The sequence below is a fragment of the Pogona vitticeps genome, chromosome 1, assembly GCF_051106095.1.
Source record: "Pogona vitticeps strain Pit_001003342236 chromosome 1, PviZW2.1, whole genome shotgun sequence".
NCBI lineage: Eukaryota > Metazoa > Chordata > Lepidosauria > Squamata > Agamidae > Pogona > Pogona vitticeps.
This window is the reverse complement of record NC_135783.1, coordinates 123235943-123255048: the sequence shown is the minus strand read 5'-3', so window position 1 is coordinate 123255048 and position 19106 is coordinate 123235943. Positions and strand designations below refer to the sequence as shown.

The 19106-nt window shown below is 42.5% G+C and overlaps 1 protein-coding gene across 2 annotated transcripts in view; it reads right to left on the bottom strand.

The window, feature by feature from the left end:
• Positions 1–19106, bottom strand: part of BMP5 (bone morphogenetic protein 5) — an 82910-nt gene that overhangs the window by 23423 nt on the left and 40381 nt on the right. For both annotated transcript variants that reach the window (XM_020781800.3, XM_020781801.3), the window contains exon 3: positions 14718–14866. In XM_020781800.3, the coding sequence (XP_020637459.1) occupies positions 14718–14866 (149 nt within the window). The remainder of the gene's footprint in view (positions 1–14717; positions 14867–19106) is intronic.

The window sequence follows — 19106 nt, the reverse complement described above, 5'->3', positions numbered from 1 at the left end:
GTCTGTGAAACACAGGGTAAACACTTTGGCTTGACATTTACTGCAAAATGTTTCAGGAGACCCATCAGATGTATCTTAGAGTGTGTTTAGATGGACAGATTGTTCTAGGCTCTATCAGGCTAAACAGGGTCACCCTGAACTACAATATGTTGATCCTTGCATCCACATGCAAGGATTACGTGGTCTTGGGGCAGGAAACCACACTGCACCTCAAGTAACCCTATTTAGACCTTTGCTTCATTTAAAGAAAAGAAGAAAAAAACTGGAAAAAATTACAAGAAGATGCCCCTCCACGTGCCCTTCTGTCTCCCCCTCCATGAGAGAGAAAGGGAAAGCTACAAATATTGTTTATTATTTATTTCAAAGTGGAATTGCACTGAAATGACTTGCCATTCAACCAATTCAGCAGTAAATTACAAGGGATTTTGAAAACAACCTCCACATCCTCTTCTGTCTCCTCTGCTTGAGGAACGGGAGGAAGCTTTCATTTTCTTAAGTTAGGTCCTGCAGTAGCTTAAGCAAAATGACAGCTAAGCCACCCACTTTGGTTTGATACCAGTCATCATACACGATGGAACCGAACCAAAATGGAGCAGTCCAACCAACACTAAAAAAAAAAAAAAGTAGCCTTACAGGGATCCAAAAAATTATGGTTGGGCATGGGTAAGGGCCAGCCTGGTTTGTGACTGCCATGTTGCCATGTGGTCACTGGAATAAGGAGCAAATCAGCTGTTCCCAAAGTGGACCAAACTGCAGGACAAAGTGCCATCAGATCACACCCTTAGGTTTACACATCAAAGACTACAACTGCATTCTCTGAATTTACAAAAGTGCATATTGTGTGAGAAATGAAAAGAATATTATAAACACCAGCTCCCTTTAAAATTATGTTTATTATCATTACGTTTCCTCTTGGTTTCCTTTAGACTTCAGCAATGGGATAGTTATTAAGATCTCACAATTCAATGTTTACTTAAGTCTTCAAGATATACAGAGATACCCTTAAAATTAGTCTTAAGTTCAAATACCCTTTAAAGAGAGAAACAGTTTATGTGACTCTCTATCTTCTGTTTACTTGATCTTTTGCACAGCCAAGGTAAGCTGTTAGAATGCAGTCCCCCCACCCCACTCTTCACCACAGAATTACAACCCCGTGCTCTTTGGGGAGGGGGAATTAAATAAATAATCATTCATATTTGAAAAGGTTTACTTGGACGTAAGTCCCAACAACAGTGGAACCTACTTCTACGTAAGTGAATTTAGGATTACAGAAATTGATAAATGAACTTTGCAGCAAAAACCATGTTACAATCATCAAAGCACTTAATTCAGAATTGCCCCATTGATCTCAAAACTGCTCCAAAATTAGCAGCTTCATAGCTGAAGTCTTCACTTATTTATTATGGCCAGGTTCCAAAGGACCACGCAACCCGTTCCATGGCACCCTAGGGAGATTTGGGCTTGGGTTTCCTGAACAGCAGTCCTTCACATGCCACACAGCAAACGTCTTTTGAACCTGAGGGCCTTTCAGAAGCAGTTTGTGATTATGGTTTGTGGGTCTCCTATTCAAAGGAAAAATGTCAGAAACCCCACTGGGCATGGCCAAACCCTGGGTATATCCAAAACTGGATTCTTGGGCCTCGGCCTGCATAATTCAGCCAATAATTGCATCTGATTATGCAGTCTTAGTTAATAATGTTAACCATATTCACCTTGTTCAGATTAAAACAGTGTACAGAACTTTGGTCTGGGAAAAGCATAGAGTAACCGCATGCATTCCTACTTGGAATATGGCTTTTCAGGGAACTGGAAACCCCTCCACCCCATCTCTTTTATTTCACACTGGCAGATTTCCACCAGACAGTGCCCATAAAAAGCAGAGGAACTGCTGCTGTAATCTATCCTTTTCCATATACTGTATAAAGAGCCCTCTGTATGTGGAAAGTATGGGTAGTCCTTTTGTGTGTGCAGAAGAGATGGATTAACGGGTCTATACCCAGTTCATGTCAGTTCCACACAACTTTGACCCACAGTTTGGAAAAGTTAGCTCTTTGGACTAGAACTCCCAGAAACACCCAGCCAAGATGGCCTTAGGCAGCTACTGGGGAAGTTACATTTTTGGGACACCTACTCCTTGAATCCAGTTGTTGTGCTGGGAAGAGGGCTGTAGTGTTGTAGTTCAAAAATGTTGGCAACTTTGACTCAGTTGCAAATACATTCAGAATACTGTATTTTTCTGCCTATAAGACACTACTTTTTCCTAAAATCATTACATTAAAAATTAAGTGGTGTCTTTTACACAGAAGCTGAGATAGCTGAGGAGAGAACAAAATGGTCCGTACCTTGCCTCTGTAAACAGGCTTCAGTCAGGAGACTTAGCTTCCTCCAATCACGAGCCTTATTGAATTGATGTCAGCTGATCCTGAACAAAACAATTGGGACACACCTCCTTGGAGGTGGAGTCTGTAGGTTCAGATTCAACAGAGACTCATAATGTCTGAGCATTCTGAGCCCAGAGGCTGAACCCTCAAAGCTAAGTTTCCTTAATTTTGGGGTTAAAAAATGGGGGGGGGGTTGTCTTATAAATAACAGCTTGTTATAAATGGAAAAATATGGTAATTTCTGCATCACTCACAATTTTTTCAATGTACAAACACTTGTTTGTCGATGCAATATTTATTCCACATTTTTGTACACACGCTTCCCTAACATATATGTATTTATATTGATTATTTATTCATTTTATTTCTATGCAACCTTTCTCAAGGCAGTTCAAAATCAGTTAAAACTACACAATAATCACAATTAAAACACTGGAAGATATAACATAAAAACCCAGATAATATAGGCCAATATATGCAATGTTTTAGCCAAAAATAGCACCACAAAAGTTGGTACATAACCTGAAAAATTGTCAGATTGTGTTCCAATCCACATGTTATCCTGGAAAGTGCAAATTAAGTGGAGTTACTAAAACATGAGAACCAGACAAAACCTTTCCCTATCCCTACTGCACATACAGATGGTACAGAATTCACTGTGCAGTGCTGGTAGGAAGCTGTAATTCTACCATTTCTTTACAAAGCACACCTTGAACTTTCTGCATCTTGATCAATGCTCAAACAAATGTGTTGTGATCACATGATCTTTTGATGGACAGTGCCGGGTGATAAGAAACCATAGGCCTGACCTGCAGGACTGCGAGACTTGAGGAATCTAAGTCCTATTAAGGTCAGTGAGGTTCATTCCCAAGTTAAGCCACCACAGATGTTTCAATGAACTAGCATTACCACCAATAGTTAAATTACATCCATGACTGAATGAAATCTTCAAACCTGAAGGCCCTGATGTTCCCAATGATCCAGTATATGGAAATGCAACATCTTTTCAGGACTTGCCTAACTTCCTCTTTGGAAACAAAGCTCCTGCCTAGTGCTTGGGTTACAACAAAAAACCTGGGTTTTGCTAAGCCTAACTAACCCTCAAAGCCTTCCAGTGTAGGCCCTTCCTCCCAGATGAGACACAGTTAAGTGTGCATAAGGAGGTAATTGCACTGACAAATAAGGCAAGAAATGTTTAAGCATTTGGATGGACAGATTCACACTGTTTTCCATTAACTACAAGTCAATGTGAATCAGCCAGGAGTCTTCTCCCCCTAGTCTCCACTTTTTTTCTCTGCTGCTGGGGCTTCTGCTTTTTTGGAATTGAATGCCTTCACCTCAGTTCAGACCGAGTGATCATTTGAGCTTATGTGGAAGGATATGCAGCTGTTCAGTCTGAAGCCAATTCAGCCAATTACAGCAACAGTGAGAGAGGCGGGGCAGCAGGGAAACTGGCTGCTGTTTGAATCTTTTCCACTGCAAACCAGGTTCTTCATTCTACTTTCCTCTTCCCTTCCTGCCCCATGTTTCTTTCTTTCTTTTAAAGGCTTGCTGTCCCATAGCTAGAACAGCTAGAGTGTCCAAAAGGGGAAGAAAGAGCAAGGAATCAGCAGAGGAAGAGGAGAATGTTATCAGTTAGCCTTGTTTCCAGCTTGTTAACACTCTGCTGTAACCATACTTCCTGCAGTTCTGGACAACCAGAGCATAGCTACCTGAACAAGCTGCAAACAAGGCTTTTGAATGCCAGTTTTCTTCCCTTCTGTCAGCCGACTCCTTTGTACAGTGGTGCCTCACTTAACAACGTTAATCCGTTCCAGCGGAATCTCTGTAGAGCGAAATCGTCGTCAAGCGAAATAAAAAAGCCCATTGAAATGCATTGAAAACCGTTCAATGCATTCCAATGGGCGAAATACCTGCGTGTCCAGCGAAGATCCTCAATAGGGCGGCCATTTTCTGCTCCCTGTATAGCAAAAAATCCATCCTAAAAACAGCGGGGAGCCATTTTGTAGAGCGGGCGGTCATCTTGGAAACCCGACGATCAGCTGTTTTGATCGTCGTAAAGCAAAAAATCTGTTCCCGAAGCAAGGAACTGATTATCATAAAGCAGTTTTTTCCCATTAGAACATCGTTTTGTGATCACAAAAAACTAATTGTCAAGCAGATTCATCATTTAACAAGGTAATCGTTAAGTGAGGCACCACTGTACAGTGGGGTCTTGACTTAAGAACGGCTTGAGTTAAGAACATTTTGACTTAAGAACCACTCTCATAGGAAAATATTGACTTGACTTAAGTACTTAGATTTGAGTTAAGAACTGAAAAAAACCCACGTGGGAGGCAGGGAAAGTGCAAAATTTGAACTTTCAGTTAACTGTTGGCCAGTGAAAAGGGTGCCTGTCTGCTTCCTCACTCCTCCCAGCGTTTAGAGAGTGGATTGGGAGACAGTCTTCGGACTGCCTGGTACTGTCCTGCCTGGACTGTCTTTTCCCTGCCTTCCCTGAACCTTTCTTGACCTAAGAAAAAAAGAAACAAAATATCCCCCTCTAGTGGTCGAAGGCAGAATAGCAGCTTCCCATTAGTTTCTATGGACGGAAAAGAGCAGATACGGATCAAATGGTTTTCAATGCATTCCTATGGGAAATGCAGATTTGACTTGAGAACTTTTTGACTTGAGAACCGCCTTCCAATACGGATTAAGTTCTCAAGTCAAGACCCCACTGTAGTTCACTAAAGTGATGTAACTATGGGGAAATATGAATTCCTGGGCACAATTTCACAACAGACTCATTCACATTTTCCCCACTGTATAATATTATCCTCTCCTTCATGGATTGCTGCCTTGTCGTGGCGAAGGGGCTTGAGTAACTCAGAGAAGCTATGGGCTATGCCGTGCAGGGACACCCAAGACGGACAGGACATAGTGGAGAGTTCCGACTAAACGCAATCCACCTGGAGTAGGAAATGGCAAGCCACTCCAGTATCTTTGCCAAGAACGCCCCATGATCAGAAACAAAAGGCTAAAAGATATGACGCTGGAAGATGGGCCCCTCAGGTCGGAAGGCGTCCAACATGCTACTGAGGAAGAGTGGAGGACAAGTACAAGTAGCTCCAGAGCTAATGAAGTGGTTGGGCCAAAGCCGAAAGGACGCTCAGCTGTGGACGTGCCTGGAAGTGAAAGGAAAATCCAATGCTGCAAAGAAAAATACTGCATAGGAACCTGGAATGTAAGATCTATGAACGTTGGGAAGCTGGAGGTGGTCAAACAGGAGATGGCAAGAATAAACATTGACATCCTGGGCATCAGTGAACTAAAATGGACAGGAATGGGCGAATTCAGCTCAGATGATTATCATATCTACTATTGTGGGCAAGAATCCCGTAGAAGGAATGGAGTAGCCCTCATAGTCAACAAAAGAGTGGGAAAAGCTGTAATGGGATACAATCTCAAAAATGATAGAATGATGTCAATACGAATCCAAGGCAGACCATTCAACATCACAATAATCCAAGTTTATGCACCAACCAGCATTGCTGAGGAGACTGAAATTGAACAATTCTATGAAGATTTACAACACCTTCTAGAACTGACACCAAAGAAAGATGTTCTTCTCATTCTAGGGGACTGGAATGCTAAAGTAGGGAGCCAAGAGATAAAAGGAACAACAGGGAAGTTTGGCCTTGGAGTTCAGAACGAAGCAGGACAACGGCTAATAGAGTTTTGTCAAGAGAATAAGCTGGTCATCACAAACACTCTTTTCCAACAACACAAGAGGCGACTCTATACATGGAAATCACCAGATGGGCAATATCGAAATCAGATTGATTATATTCTCTGCAGCCAAAGATGGAGAAGCTCTATACAGTCAGCAAAAACAAGACCTGGAGCTGACTGCGGTTCTGATCATCAGCTTCTCATAGCAAAATTCAAGCTTAGACTGAAGAGATTAGGAAAAACCACTGGGCCACTCAGGTATAATCTAAACCAAATCCCTTATGAATACACAGTGGAAGTAAAGAACAGATTTAAGGAACTAGATTTGGTGGACAGAGTGCCTGAAGAACTTTGGATAGAGGCTCGTAACATTGTCCAGGAGGCAGCAACGAAAACCATCCCAAAGAAAAGGAAATGCAAGAAAGCAAAGTGGCTGTCCAATGAGGCCTTAGAAATAGCAGAGAGGAGAAGGGAAGCAAAATGCAAGGGAGATAGGGAAAGTTACAGAAACTTGAATGCAGACTTCCAAAGAATAGCAAGGAGAGACAAGAGGGCCTTCTTAAATGAACAATGCAAAGAAATAGAGGAAGATAACAGAAAAGGAAAGACCAGAGATCTGTTCAGGAAAATTGGAGATATTAGAGGAACATTTTGCGCAAAGATGAACATGATAAAAGACAAAAATGGGAGGGACCTAACAGAAGCAGAAGACGTCAAGAAGAGGTGGCAAGAATACACAGAGGAATTATATCAGAAAGATTTGGATATCCCGGACAACCCAGACAATGTAGTTGCTGACCTTGAGCCAGACATCCTGGAGAGCGAAGTCAAGTGGGCCTTAGAAAGCCTGGCTAACAACAAGGCCAGTGGAGGTGATGGCATTCCAGTTGAACTATTTAAAATCTTGAAAGATGATGCTGTTAAGGTGCTACATTCAATATGCCAGCAAGTTTGGAAAACTCAACAGTGGCCAGAGGATTGGAAAAGATCAGTCTACATCCCAATCCCAAAGAAAGGCAGTGCCAAAGAATGCTCCAACTACCGTACAATTGCACTCATTTCACACGCTAGCAAGGTTATGCTCAAAATCCTACAAGGTAGGCTTCAGCAGTATGTGGACCGAGAACTCCCAGAAGTACAAGCTGGATTCCGAAGAGGCAGAGGAACTCGAGACCAAATTGCTAACTTGCGCTGGATTATGGAGAAAGCCAGAGAGTTCCAGAAAAATATCTACTTCTGCTTCATTGACTATGCGAAAGCCTTTGACTGTGTGGACCACAGCAAACTATGGCAAGTTCTTAAAGAAATGGGAGTGCCTGACCACTTTATCTGTCTCCTGAGAAACCTATATGTGGGACAGGAAGCAACAGTTAGAACTGGTCATGGAACAACTGAGTGGTTCAAAATTGGGAAAGGAGTACGGCAAGGCTGTATATTGTCCCCCAGCTTATTTAACTTATATGCAGAATACATCATGCGGAAGGCTGGACTGGAAGAAACCCAAGCCGGAATTAAGATTGCCGGAAGAAATATCAACAACCTCCGATATGCAGATGATACCACTCTGATGGCAGAAAGTGAGGAGGAATTAAAGAACCTTGTAATGAGAGTGAAAGAGGAGAGTGCAAAAAACGGTCTGAAACTCAACATCAAAAAAACTAAGATCATGGCCACTGGTCCCATCACCTCCTGGGAAATAGAAGGGGAAGATATGGAGGCAGTGTCAAATTTTATCTTCCTGGGCTCCATGATCACTGCAGATGGAGACAGCAGCCCTGAAATTAAAAGGCGCCTTCTTCTTGGGAGGAAAGCGATGACAAATCTGGACAGCATCTTGAAAAGCAGAGACATCACCTTGCCAACAAAAGTCCGAATAGTCAAAGCTATGGTTTTTCCTGTCGTGATGTATGGAAGTGAGAGCTGGACCATAAAGAAAGCAGACCGCCGAAGAATTGATGCCTTTGAATTGTGGTGCTGGAGGAGGCTCTTGAGAATCCCCTGGACTGCAAAGAGAACAAACCTATCAATTCTAAAGGAAATCAACCCTGAGTGCTCACTGGAAGGACAGATCCTGAAGCTGAGGCTCCAGTACTTTGGCCATCTCATGAGAAGAAAAGAGTCCTTGGAAAAAACCTTGATGTTAGGAAGGTGTGATGGCAAGAGGAGAAGGGGACGACCGAGGATGAGATGGCTGGACAGTGTCTGCGAAGCAACCAACATGAACCTGACACAACTCCAGGAGGCAGTAGAAGACAGGAGGGCCTGGCGTGCTCTGGTCCATGGGGTCACGAAGAGTCGGACACGACTAAACGACTAAACACACACACATAATATTATCCTAAGTCAGGTAGAACTCCCAAAATGGGGAGTATGGGGAATTGTAGTCCAAGAAATCTAAAAAATCCCATTCCTAGTGGAGGCCATCATTCCCCTACCCCACCAACAAGGCATCCAGAATAGTGCTACACCATGACAGAATGTGGCATTGCAGAGGAACACAGTAGCCTGGACAGCAGAAGACTGCAGCTGTGGACCACTTGAAGCACCATGGAAAATTTGTGTTGATGAAAAGAATGTATTGCTGGGTTTTTAGAAAAAGATACCACTGCCCACAGGTTTGTACATAGGCCCCTATTCCTTCAAAAATGTTTACACTGTTGTGAGACCTTCAAATATGATTCTCCTTCTCATACAAATTCCGTGCAAATTTCATCCTTTCCCAAAAACTAGTAGGGGGAAAAGGAAAGAACACTTTGTAATGATTCTAATTACTTATAAAATGTAAAGTTTTGAGGGAGTTTCCCTTTGCCCCCCCAATCAGTTGAATCTAATGAAACCATAAACTGCTGAGGATTTTTTAAAAATCTGAATTGCAGATACAAACATTTGCATGTCCTTGTCCACCCATAGTGACTATAATTTAAAGTAGCTGTAGCTTTTCAAAATATTTGGCTAGCCAAAAGAAATGGTCAAGCTGACACTACTGATTAAATTCTACCCTACAAGATTTTTTTCACTTAATCTCATTACACACAAGATTTAATTTTGTCCACTGATGAATAAAGAAACTACATTTCAAGAATTCTGAAGACAACCTCTCCTCCATCAACCTCTAAATTATTCTTCAGGGATCATATAATAGCTCCAGCCGACATGCTGTGCAAAATTTCCTAATTCTGAGCTTGCCCAAGCATCAGTTTTCACGGATGTATTAACAGAGGTTCTTACAAAGAAATAAGCAAGAGCTAAGTTACATGTTAATGCAGACACTGATAGTGCAATTAAAACATCCTCTTTAGTACAGCAAAACCAAATACTGTATGTGTCATTTGCTAGAAAACAGTATTAAAAGTATGTGTTGTTGTTGTGTGCCATCCAGTAGACTCCAACGTATGGCAACCATCTTGTCTTCGGTCTTCCTCTTTTCTGGCTGCTTTCCACCTTTCCCAGCATTACTGTCTTTTCCAGAGAATCCTGCTTTCTCCTAATGTGCCCAAAGTAGGATAGCTTCAGTTTACCCAAAGTAGGACATCCTCTGGAAATAGTTCAGGCTTGATTAGATCTTGAACCCACTTATTTGTCTTTATCAGTGCCACATCCTAGTGGTTCTTCATGGCGGAGCAGGGATTTGAACCCAGGCTTCCTGAGTCATAATCTGTCATTCTATCCACTACACCATGCTAGCAGCTCATATGTGAGATGAGAAGCAGTTCAAATTGTGAAACACTAATGGGTTTAAACTCCAATGATTGGTTTATCTATTTGATATGACTTCTAAGTAGAAGTAGTTTCTTCAAGGTAACTTTAAAAAGAGGGCTTCCAGACTCCAAGAACCACAATTTCATTATATGTACCACTTTTAACAACACCAGAATTTTTGAGATTTTCTGCTTATGAAGACCTCTTGACCACTCTCTCCTTTTAAATCAAATGCACAGTGTGTGTGGAAGAGAGGTCTGAACAAAGGATGAGGACAATGTTCAATTAACAGAATTAATTTGACAGAGTTCCTTTACAGTTTAATGGAAATGGAGTCTGAAAAGCACTTCAAGCCAAGCCTCTTGAAAGATTTATGAATATTTCAGCAGAACGTCTTCCACATGCTTTCAGTACAGCCGTGATATAGTATTTAAAGGAGGAAGATGTTGCAATCAGGAGGGAAAATGCGCCCTTGGAATCTTTGACCTCCTGTTCCAATTTAAGACATTTCAAAAGTGATCGGTGCGTGGGAGTCACACTTCAGAATCTAAGGCGGCTCTGTTGTCATCATTTGCAAAGGGATGACAGCCCAGAAAGGGCAGAGGGTTCCTTAGTGGGAAACACACTCTTGTCAAAGGTGCCATGGCTGCAGAGGGTTAGGGACAGGGCAGAACCCTATGCCAAGAGCAGAAACCCCTTCCTGCAGGCAAAAATGCCCTCACGCTGGCTTTCCTTTAAATGACTGGTTGACCAAGGAGATGATATTCAAGAGAGCCTTTTATTCTGTGCTTGTTTTTATTTTATTTTTTTCATATTGTTCTAATCCTTTAGGAGACAGGTGACAAATAAATAAATAAATAAATAAATAAATAAATAAATAAATAAATAAATAAATAAATAAATAAATAAATAAATAAATAAATAAATAAATGGATAGCATGCCCATCTGCAGGCTCTTCTCAAAGATCTCTCAGCAAGAGGGTTAGCGAACAGAACTGCTATTGTTGTTCAGATCTGAGAGGGCAAGAAAGGAAAGGAAAGGAAAAGAAAGGGAAGGGAAGGGAAAGAAAGGGGAGGAAGGTATAGACAAGGGAGGGACAAAGGTTCGCCACTTCCAGACCTCCTCCAACCACTAACACTGGTGACTGGCCAAGGTTAGGATGGTTCTAACTTCCAAAAATTGCACAGCTGGGAGTTGTTTGGATTCCGCACATCTTCAGCCTAATGTCAGCTCCGCTAGCCTTTAGCCATCTTGGTTAGTTGTGATGGTGCTCAAGGGCCTTATCACATGAACACAAGGTGCTTTCTTTCATAGGCCATTTCACATCTTTAATATCATAATGTCCTAAATGATTAGTGAAACTACGTGGCCCATCAAAGATGTGCTACAAAATCCACAAATAAAGCAGCAGCCATTCTTGTTTAGCACCAGCTGCATTATTTTGAGCAGTTTTGATTAATCAGAATGTGCAAAAAAAGAAATCCTTCTTATTTCCCTTTGATGTTAGGAAAGCAACAAATGGCCCACTCTCTCCTTGGCCAAGGAGTAAAATGTTTCCGTTTCTCATCCTCACCTGTAAGGACAAGATAAGTAAGGATTTCCATCCCCCAATCATCACACATGCACAGGATGTTTGGTTACATGAGAAGTTCTCATTATTGTTCTTGGAGTGTGTGAGGAAATTCAGTGTGACCTTAAAATTAAAAATAAATAAACTTCCTCTAATTTTGCAGTGAATAAAAAGGTTCAGTCAGGAACCTACAAAGCAGGTTGAGCTACAAGTCTCCCTCAGTAGTCCACCTCTTATTTGTTAGTTTATCTTTACAAGCACTTACTATGTCAACACTGTACATTCACTCAAAGACTTTGGTAATAAGAAAGAATAAAACATTTCTGTTTACTTACAGTTCTTCATAGATAAAAACAAACAACATATTGTGTAAACATTTTAACTTGTCACATCACTGAGCTTAACTGGTTAATTACCTTCATTACTGACTAACTGACTGCTTACGTAGCTGACAGAACACATCATTTTAACTGTCCACTCCATCACTGACAGAACCCTGACTGGAAAAGAGCAGGAAGAAGAATCTGAAGTAGAAAGAGAACTATTGGCTGTTACCGGAATGACTGACATTCAACCCCAATCCAGAAAAATCCCTCCTAACTAAAAACTCCCTAAAGGCATAATGTATAGGTTGCAATATATCCAACCATTATTAGCTACAATGAGATACTGGAGATGATGTATATAAAGAGAGGCCAACAGCATCTGGGCCATGTCTCAGAATGTTTACAATGTAGTTTATACATATAGTCAGACATATATATATTCAGCAGAGTTGGAGAATAAAAAACGAAATAAATGAGAAAGACACAGTGCAAACTTGGTGAGTTTCTGTGTACAGACTCTACACAGGGGCAACATGTAGACCAGTATTTATGAAACTCTTGCAAACATAAGTTGACTTACTAGGGAGCAGGAGGGGAAATGATATGGTTTACCTAAATATAAAACGAAGAAACTAACTAACTAAATAACTAACTAACTAACTAACTAACTAACTAACTAAATAAATAAATAAATAAATAAATAAATAAATAGGGGAAACATACTACTACAGATATATTGTTCCTAACAGAACGAACATAAGCTACCGTATGTGTATGGGATTTTCATCAGGAAAATATAGTGATTGACCATCACAATGCTGTGGTACTGATCAGAGTCCAGCTCACCTTCACCTTTCAGAGGTTTTTACAATAATGTAGACAAACAGAAAGTCTGAACAGAGATCTCCAATTTTTTCATTCCCTTGTGCCTTTCGCCTCACTGATTAAACCTGGTCTGCAGCCTCCCCCTAATGACCTCTTCAGTTGAGCAATCTGCCCCTTATAAAAGGCCCACGTGCCACAGCCCAAGCTGGGAGATCACCCAATGAAAGCAAATGGGCTTACATAATGTAGTGGATTTCCACTTTGGAAAAATAGAACTACTCATGCAACAGACCATTGGGCGAGCAGACCAGAAAAACACCATAGCCTTAGCTATAGCTATCTTGGTTAGTTGAACTGAGTGAACCTCAATGTGGTTCAGTCCACGTATGCCATTTAGAAGGAGTATGCTCTTTTCTCACCCTATCCAGAATAGAGTGTGTGTTTGGTGTTTGTTGGTGTGTATTACATTAAAACACAGGTGCTGCTACACTGGAAATAATTCCAAACTCTTCAGAGATGTGCTGTATGCATGAGAAAATAACATAAGACACCCCTTTTTTATTTTTATTTTTTTGTCATCTGCATACATTTTATTTTGCAATTCATCACCTTGTCTCTCGTCTCTTGTACTGGTGTGAAAGTGATTGTTTCTGGTGTTAAAACTGCAATTTTTTTCCAGGGCATCAAAAGCATAGACTATCAGCTGTGAGGGAACCCAGTGGAATATCGCAAAGATATATGCAGACGTTTAGAAAAGAGAATTTTTTAAAAAAAACATGATCCCTTCTTCATTTACCACAACCCTAGGGAAGCTGTAAATTATATGTTGACAACTTCCATATGTGTTATGTTGCTCTTTAGACCTACAATTCAATATAAAATGTGGGTTTAGCAAAAAAACAAACTACATTTCATTCACAAACGATGCCTATAACACCAAATACCATTTTGAAGGAAGGAAAATGTATTCCTATGGCATATGGCCTATTGTCCTTTTCCAACTTTTTTGAGGGGGAACACACAAACTATAACAACCAGATATTTCAAAAAGACCAGGCGCAGAAAATCAAAATTATAAAAACACTGACTGGTACTATAACAACAGATACAAGTTTTAACCAAACACTTATCTGTTAAATATATATAACGCTGATCCTAATACTGCTGTTTTCTATAGCTCTGATGACGTTATTTCTGAAATCTGCAACTGTTTATAATACTGTGTGATGATTATCATCATCATCATTTGTCACCCATTTTCCCCCCACTCATAGAGTATTTACACATAAGAGTAGAGATGGGGGTATTCATATACGAATATGAATATCCCCGCGCAGGTGGCGTTAATGGGGGTCCAGCCCCATGGGGCCAGACAGTCCACTCACCCATCCACCACAGATGCAGACCGCACGATTCTACCAAAGGATCTGTGGTGCGCGATCCACTCGCCACTCCTGGCAGGAGGCGGGAGGACAAGCCTCGCTGCAAGGTCGAAGTGTGGCGAACGGACCATCTGGCCCCATGGAGCTGGACACTCGTTAACGCCACCTGTGTGGGGATATTCATATTTGTATATGAATACCCCCATCTCTGATTTAAGAGCTACAATCCCAAAGGTAAGTAAGAAACTCACATGTATGCTTTTTCTGTTTTATCTATTACATTATAGCCTCTGAAGAAGGCTGAAAATATATTAGCCAAAACATATAGGGCTCTTATCTTTAAATAAAAATACTGATATCTTTTTTACATCCTGGGACTATCATCTCTCCTTGCTAGACAACTACTCTGGCATCAAGACAAGTGATGCAGAGGATCCACATGTTAAGGAAGAACAGGTATTATGGATTCCCACAGGTAGTCACAACTGCATTGGGTCCTGCTTACAGATGGTTGCATCCAGGCTGGGTGGATTTTTTTTAAAAATTATTTTTAAAAATTAATTTAAAAAATACTTTTTAAAAATCTAAATTGCCAAAAATCAGATTTTTAACATTTAAACAGTGATCCAAATCAATTTGATATAAATCAAATCCACCCTACATTCAGGTCTAATTCCTCACTGAATTCTGTGGGCCTGATTTCAGTGAGCCTGCTATGATTTAGTACTATCTGTCTGGCCTATATGTAGAGCTTGTGTATGCTAGTCCTCAGTGTATAAATGACATGATAAGAACCAGAAGATCTTGTGATCTGTAACTTACCATCCGTCATCTCAGCACAGAGCTGCAATCCTAAATTATTCTGTGGATTAATCACCCAGTGATTGCTGGTCACAGTGATGTCAAATACAAGCCAGCCAACATCAGATGCTTGAACACGTCTTGTGTCCAACAGGAAGAGGTCAGCATCCCTAGTTTAGAAAATAAAGAGAAGGCATTTAGAAAAGTATAATAATCAGGTCATTGATTTAGCTATGCTTCTACCACTGATCTGTCAGTAAGACACATGTTTGTCTTCGCAGCACGAGCACACTCATAGCTGCTATCTTTTCTGGAAATTCAGACAGTGATCCACAGAAGAGTTAAGCCAAAGTTCTTTGATTTTATTCAAAAAAAAAATTCCAAAAACAGTTTTGCTGCTTGCTGTATACAACAGCACACTGAAACTGGCAGAATATAGCCAATAGATACCATATGGGGAAATACAGAAAATGTTTATATTCCCCCATTCAGTTCTGTGAGCATATAAATGTTCCAGAGATGCAATGGAGAACTCCAGAGCAGAACACAGAAGAGGATGGGAAATCCATACTTCACACTTTGGAATACATCAGTGTTATTTTAGGATTATTTTACATTATTATTAGAAGAGAAGCTGTATTTGTATTTGGTTTACTCGATAAAAACCACATCACCAGTTCTAGATACAGTACTTCAAAGCAATGGAGGTGGATTTCCCTCAAATTTGATCAGTAGTAGCTGTTTTAGATATACAGCTCACAGATATTTCTGGAAGCACCAAAACCAAGATCATCACTTTATCCATTTCTTATTTACAGACTATTTGCATTAAAAATTACCTATGTTGAGGAGTATGGATCTGGCAAGCCTAATCTTAAAGTTCATTCATGGCTTAATGTGCCCAACAAGCTATTCCCACTCACACACAAAAGTCCTACACAGTATATAGATTAAGAAAATAAATGTAGGTCTTGGTTCTGTAAAAATAAATAAAATTGAGCCATATAGTATATCCCTTGTTGCAGTTAAATTAAACTTGGCTTGGCTTAGTCATATTTTAGGGCAACGTGTATTTTTTTAAAACTAGTCATTTAAATTGTGCATGTAATCCCCTGCATTTGCTCATCCATAACGGTTAACTTAACTAATCATTTACATGATGAAATTGGAAAATCGGATACCTGTGAATTTTCCTTCTGGCACCCTCACTGGACAGCAGTACAACAGATGAGTTGTTCAACCTTCCAACCACTAGGAGAAAAAGACTCCAGGTAGAGGCTGAAAACAGATATGCTGGTATTAGGAACCACTGCTCTGTTCTGAATCTAAATTTATATTCTTTTTTTTCTTTCCACAATTGCTGGGTTATGTGGATATAAATTCAAAGCAGTTGTGGGAAGGGTCACACCAACTCTGTCTGGGGCTGACATTTTGTTGGCATACAAAAGGATCCATAATTTAATGTTCTGGGTTGAACCTGTCTCCTATGATTTATAAAAGGCCCTTCTAAAGGACAACTAACTGCCAAAGCACTAGTGTCCATTTATTGCAATGCATATACATAGAAGCTCATTCTAGTTCTCAGGCTATCCTTTTGAAGAAGATACACAAAATTCTAGTTCTCTCTGAGGTGGGAAATCTGTATCTGGGCTGGACCATTTCAGAGGACGACCTGAAGTCTCACAAATATGTGTTCCAAAGGATTTCTTCTTTATGTGCAAACCTGGGTGGTGAAGGAGAAAGTCTCTAATCTGCTCATAGCCACCTTCCCCACAGGGTATTATTATTTTAGGTGCAAAGGGTGTTTCTATATAGAGATCACACATGGGCCCTACCTGCTCTCTCAAGTATTGGAGCCAAGACACTGATTTGCTGGCTCAGGGGAGGTTCAAGTTGCATGGGATCTCAACACAAATAAAATATTTTGCATATGAAGAGCTGGGTCACACAATCAATAATCAACATGGTGTTGTTGTTGTAGTGCCCGCTTTAGTTCTCAGCATTGCTGGTGCATGGCAGGAGACCAAATAGTCAAACCTAAAAATCAGAAGTCAAGACTTAAGAATTTGTGAAGGAGAGGACATTTTTGCAAAATCTGATTTAAAAAAAAATATTCAGAAAGCAAATTAGCAGCTATTGCCAATTGTTTTAAATTGGTAAGCCAAGATTTTAGAACAACTCGGGTTGCTAAAATTTGTATGGGGAGGAGGATCACCTGATCTTATTTCCATATGTCTCCAGTTCTTTAATATCTTGCACCATCAGTATCAGTAGGAGTAACAACCTCCAAATAACCAGGCAGCTGTATTTGTCATCCAGGCAGGGCTGTGTGCAAGGGGAGCTGCCATTTTGGAGGCCTGCTGTCTCCTTTCCAGGAGGCAGTGCCCTGGCCTGAAGGATCACAGGGCAGCTGCCCTTGCAGCCAATCAGGTGAGCCAGGGGTGGAGATCTCCTCCCGCAGGCAGTCTGGGTGGGAGGAATCAAATAGGGATGTTGGGCACATCCATCTGTGGGGTTTTTAATGGGGGTGTGCGCAACATTTGCTGCCATTCACTTTCGAAACTTCCCTTCCCCATCCTCCCCTTTCTTGTTCCTTCAGTGTTCTGGTAGCAAGCAAAAATGGCTGTTCTGTCACAGCTTTCTTGGAAGGGGTTTTAAGCATGAGGACAGATCATGCTTGGGCAGGTGCTTGATCCTACCTAGTGGATTCCCTAAGGCAGGGATCTCAAACATGCGGCCTGGGGGCCATTTGCGGCCCGCCGGATGATCGTTTACGGCCCCCACCTTGCCTGCCCCCCTGAAGCACCCATGCGTCCTCTGCTGTCAAGAGTCAAAAAAAGCCTCGCCTCGCTCGCCGGCTCTCTCCCAAGACAGCGCCTCTTGCACCCTCCATCTGGAACTGCTGCCTGCCAGCCAGCCCGTCTGTCTGCCGGCTGGCAGGCTGCAGTTCCAGATGGAGGGTGCAAGAGGCGCTATCTTGGGGGAGAGCTAGCAAGCAAGGCACACTGCCAGCCCTTTTCCCCGAGCACCCAAGCTGCCACCAAGCGATGCCTGAGAGCATCGCTTGCAGCCCGTCTTTGAAGAGCACCCCCAACAGTACCACCAACAGCAGCTGCCGCTGCCACCTCTTCCAGGGAAGCAGCTCTCTGGCTCTCTTTCTCTCTCGGCACCCCCAGCACCAGCCCGGCCAGCGGCCACCTCAACACCCAGCGGTGCTTCCTCCTCCTCCTCCCCATCCTGCTTCAGCCACCTTGGCTCTGGAGGCTGCCTGGGCTCGCCTCGCAAAGTTTGCTCCTCTGTCATGGTGGGGGTAGCTGCTACTGCTGAGTGCGCCTTTTTTTGAAGGGACCCTCAGAGGAAGGTTGCCAAACCTCCATTTTGTGTGTGTGTGTGTGTGTGTGTGTGTGTGTGTGTGTGTGTGTGTGTGTGTGTGTGTGTGTGTGTGTGTGTGTGCGCGTGCGTGCGTGCATGCGTGCGTGCGCATGTGCACCTGTGGGGCCCCATTCTGTTTAATTTCGCAGGTACCGATGGGGGCTTTTCTCCTTTGGCAAGGTGACTCTGTGAGGGTTTTTGAAAAGTTTATGTTGTGCCCTCCTCCCCCCCCCCCGGCTAGGCGGTTGCCAGCGCTCCCTCCCTTCTCCGCTTCTTCTTCGTCCTGCTGCTGCTGGTGGTGGTGGTAGTGAAGGAGCAGGAGGGGGTCATGACCGGCAATGAGGGCTCGCGCGCTCCTCCTCCTCGGAGCCCCAGCCAGGCTAAGGAAACTCCTGGGCGGCTTCCTCAGGCTCTTGCTCCGCTTGGTGGAAAATCTGATGCATCCCAGCCTCACCCAGCCTCTGCCTCCAGCGGCCCCCAGGTAAATTGAGTTTAAAACCCCTGCCCTAAGGGGTGGATGGGTCGAAGAAACATTACGGGGCTCAGCTCAGGAGAACTCTCTGCCCTGAGGGTGCCAGACGTGTCCTTCGTCTGGTAGGCAAAGATAAAAACCTTTAAAATGCCTGGCTTTTGTATATTCTATGTTATAATTTTGGATGGGAGGGGGAGAGGTGGAAGGACCCCTCCCCCTGTCTTTCCCTGCCCCCATCTGCCTGCCCTCTGTTATGTGCCGCAGGCACCACAGCACAGCCCTCACCTCCTCCCGCCACAGCTGTTTGGCGATCCACCATGCCCGCTCAGGCCACATGGAGCCCAGAAAGGCAGCGTGAGCAGAGTGCCACCCGCCGAGCCAGGCAGGAGCAAGCAGCACCCGAGTGCATTGATGGGGAGGCAAGTGCCTGGACTGTGTGTGTTCAAAGTCCCTTTCGGGGACTCCAACTCCCACACTCCCCAGCCTTGAAATTATGACCCTTGGGGGAGGGGAAGCTGCCTCGTTCAGCTTTGCCCAGCTCCACCTTCCCCCTGCCTGTGCAAGAA